Source organism: Myotis lucifugus, unplaced genomic scaffold (assembly GCF_000147115.1).
Source record: "Myotis lucifugus unplaced genomic scaffold, Myoluc2.0 scaffold_430, whole genome shotgun sequence".
Classification (NCBI taxonomy): domain Eukaryota; kingdom Metazoa; phylum Chordata; class Mammalia; order Chiroptera; family Vespertilionidae; genus Myotis; species Myotis lucifugus.
The window spans coordinates 174,193-176,139 of NW_005871478.1; the positions used below are offsets into that span (position 1 = coordinate 174,193).

General features: G+C 62.0%; 1 protein-coding gene across 1 annotated transcript in view; it reads left to right on the plus strand.

The window, feature by feature from the left end:
- Positions 1–1,947, plus strand: part of FAM178B (family with sequence similarity 178 member B) — a 20,771-nt gene that overhangs the window by 17,694 nt on the left and 1,130 nt on the right. Inside the window, exons 2-3 of the mRNA XM_023744143.1 lie at positions 1,160–1,237; positions 1,477–1,629. Coding sequence (XP_023599911.1) covers positions 1,160–1,237; positions 1,477–1,629 — 231 coding nt within the window. The remainder of the gene's footprint in view (positions 1–1,159; positions 1,238–1,476; positions 1,630–1,947) is intronic.

The following is a 1,947-nucleotide window of genomic DNA, read 5'->3' on the forward strand; positions in this document are numbered from 1 at the left end:
TGAACCCCAGCACACCGAGTCCCTCTCGGTGAATTTTGTGCTTCCAGCCTGTCTTACGGTCAGGGCACCTGAGAGCGTTGCTGCCGTGTTGAAGAACAGGCTGGGTCTGCGCAGGGCAGGTGCTGCTGGGGGAGTGGCAGGTGGTCTCCCGTCAGTCTTTGCACTGTGGCATTTGATATCAAGAAGACTATTCCACAGTGCCAAGTCTGGTGCCCTCGAAAGTGGATCTAGCTTCTGCTCTAAGGAGGCTTCTGGTCTGTGCAAAGAAGATGCCCTATTTCTGGGTACCATTGGTGCTCTAGGGGGAAGTGATGGCAGGGGGAGCCTTGAGCTGGTTCTGAGCTCCAGCCCCGTTCTGGAGCTGCCTCTCCCTCCAGCTCAGCCTCAGGGCCGGTTATCTGCAGGTACGGGCAGGTCAGGGTCATTTCCTGCCACCCTCCCTGTCTCAGACATAGGAGTCCGAGGTGGGGGTGTCCACAGACAGAACCTCAGAGTGCCAGGAGCAGACCGTCTCCACAGCAGGGCCTCGCCGGTCTTTAGGGTGCTCCCAGTACCTCCTTTTCTCTGCACAGCAGATGAGTGAGCACCCACAGAGTCCAGGGCCCTGGGATCACACCATTCGGCCCAAATGGCACCCTTCAGTCTCTAGGGCAAGAGCAAGGGTATGCGTTGGTGGGTAAGGCGTGCAGATGCGCACCCACAGCCATCACTCTGCTCCGCCTCTTCGCCTGCCTCCTCGTGTCTGCAGGTCTGAATGTCTGGATGGGCTGCACATCTGTCTGTGCAAGTGGTGTTCCCACCCAGGGGTGAGCTGGGCACCCATGGGCCACGCCCCCCCAATCGAGGAGAGTGGCCCCCAGTGACAGCGCCCATAGAAGTAGGTGGCACCTTGAGGAGCAGGGCAGAGGTCAGAGTGGACAGCCCCTCCCTAGCGGCGCTCTCTCCACTGGAGCCCCGGACAGGGCTGGGGCAGCATGGGCTCTGGAGGGAAGGGTTTCTTCCTTTTCTGAAGGAAGGGAGAGCCCTGTGAGTGGGGCCCTGGGCTCCTTAAAGACGCCTCCCAGGAAACTGGCTGGAAGCCCAGCCCTCACCCTGCAGGGCCTGGAAGGAGGACTGGGGTGAGGGACTCAGGGAGGCCCGTCTCCTGTGCTCTCTCCAGGTCTGCTACCTGTGCCACAGCCTCCTGACACTCGCTGGGGTGGTGGTCAGCTGCCAAGACATTACTCCAGACCAGCGGGTGAGTCTCCCAAGAGGCTGGGCTACAGTCAGCTGGGGCGGAGCCCACCCTGCTCTCAGGAACTGCAAAGAGGGGCTAAGAAGCAGCAGCAGTTGGGGGGTGGGGGGGCATGGAGCAGGCCTCTGCCTTCTCCCAGCATCCCATGGGGCCTTCTCAAGAGTTACTGACATGTGCCCCAGCACTTGCCCTGTCCCTCTCCTCTTTCCTTCTCCGGCCGCCCCTCCACGGTGCCTCTGCAGGAAGAGCTGCGGCTGTTGTGTATGCAGTTGGACCGTCACATCAATACCCATATCCGGGAGAGCCCCCAGGCCATGCACCGGACCACGCTCAAGGACCTGGCTACCCAGACCCACATCCGCTGGCAGGAGCTGCTGACCCACTGCCGGCCCCAGGTGGTGCCCCTCTAGCCTCCGGACCTGGGAGGGGAGGGAAGTGTTCAGGCACCTGCCAAGACCCAGACCCCCCCCCCCCCCCCCCCGTGTCCACCCCCACTGCAGCTGCTGAGCTTCGGGCTGGAAAAGGCTGGAGCGGGCATTGTGGGGGAAGGGAGGGCCTGGAGGCCTTCAGCATTCTTATCAAGAGTGAGATACCAGTGTGGGTGTGTGGCGTGGGGTACAGAGAAGCCTCTACTGAGCAAATGCAGAGGAACTTTACCCAGAGAGGGGAGACCCGGGCACCAGAGGCGCCAGCTGTCCCCCCTCTGCCTGCCC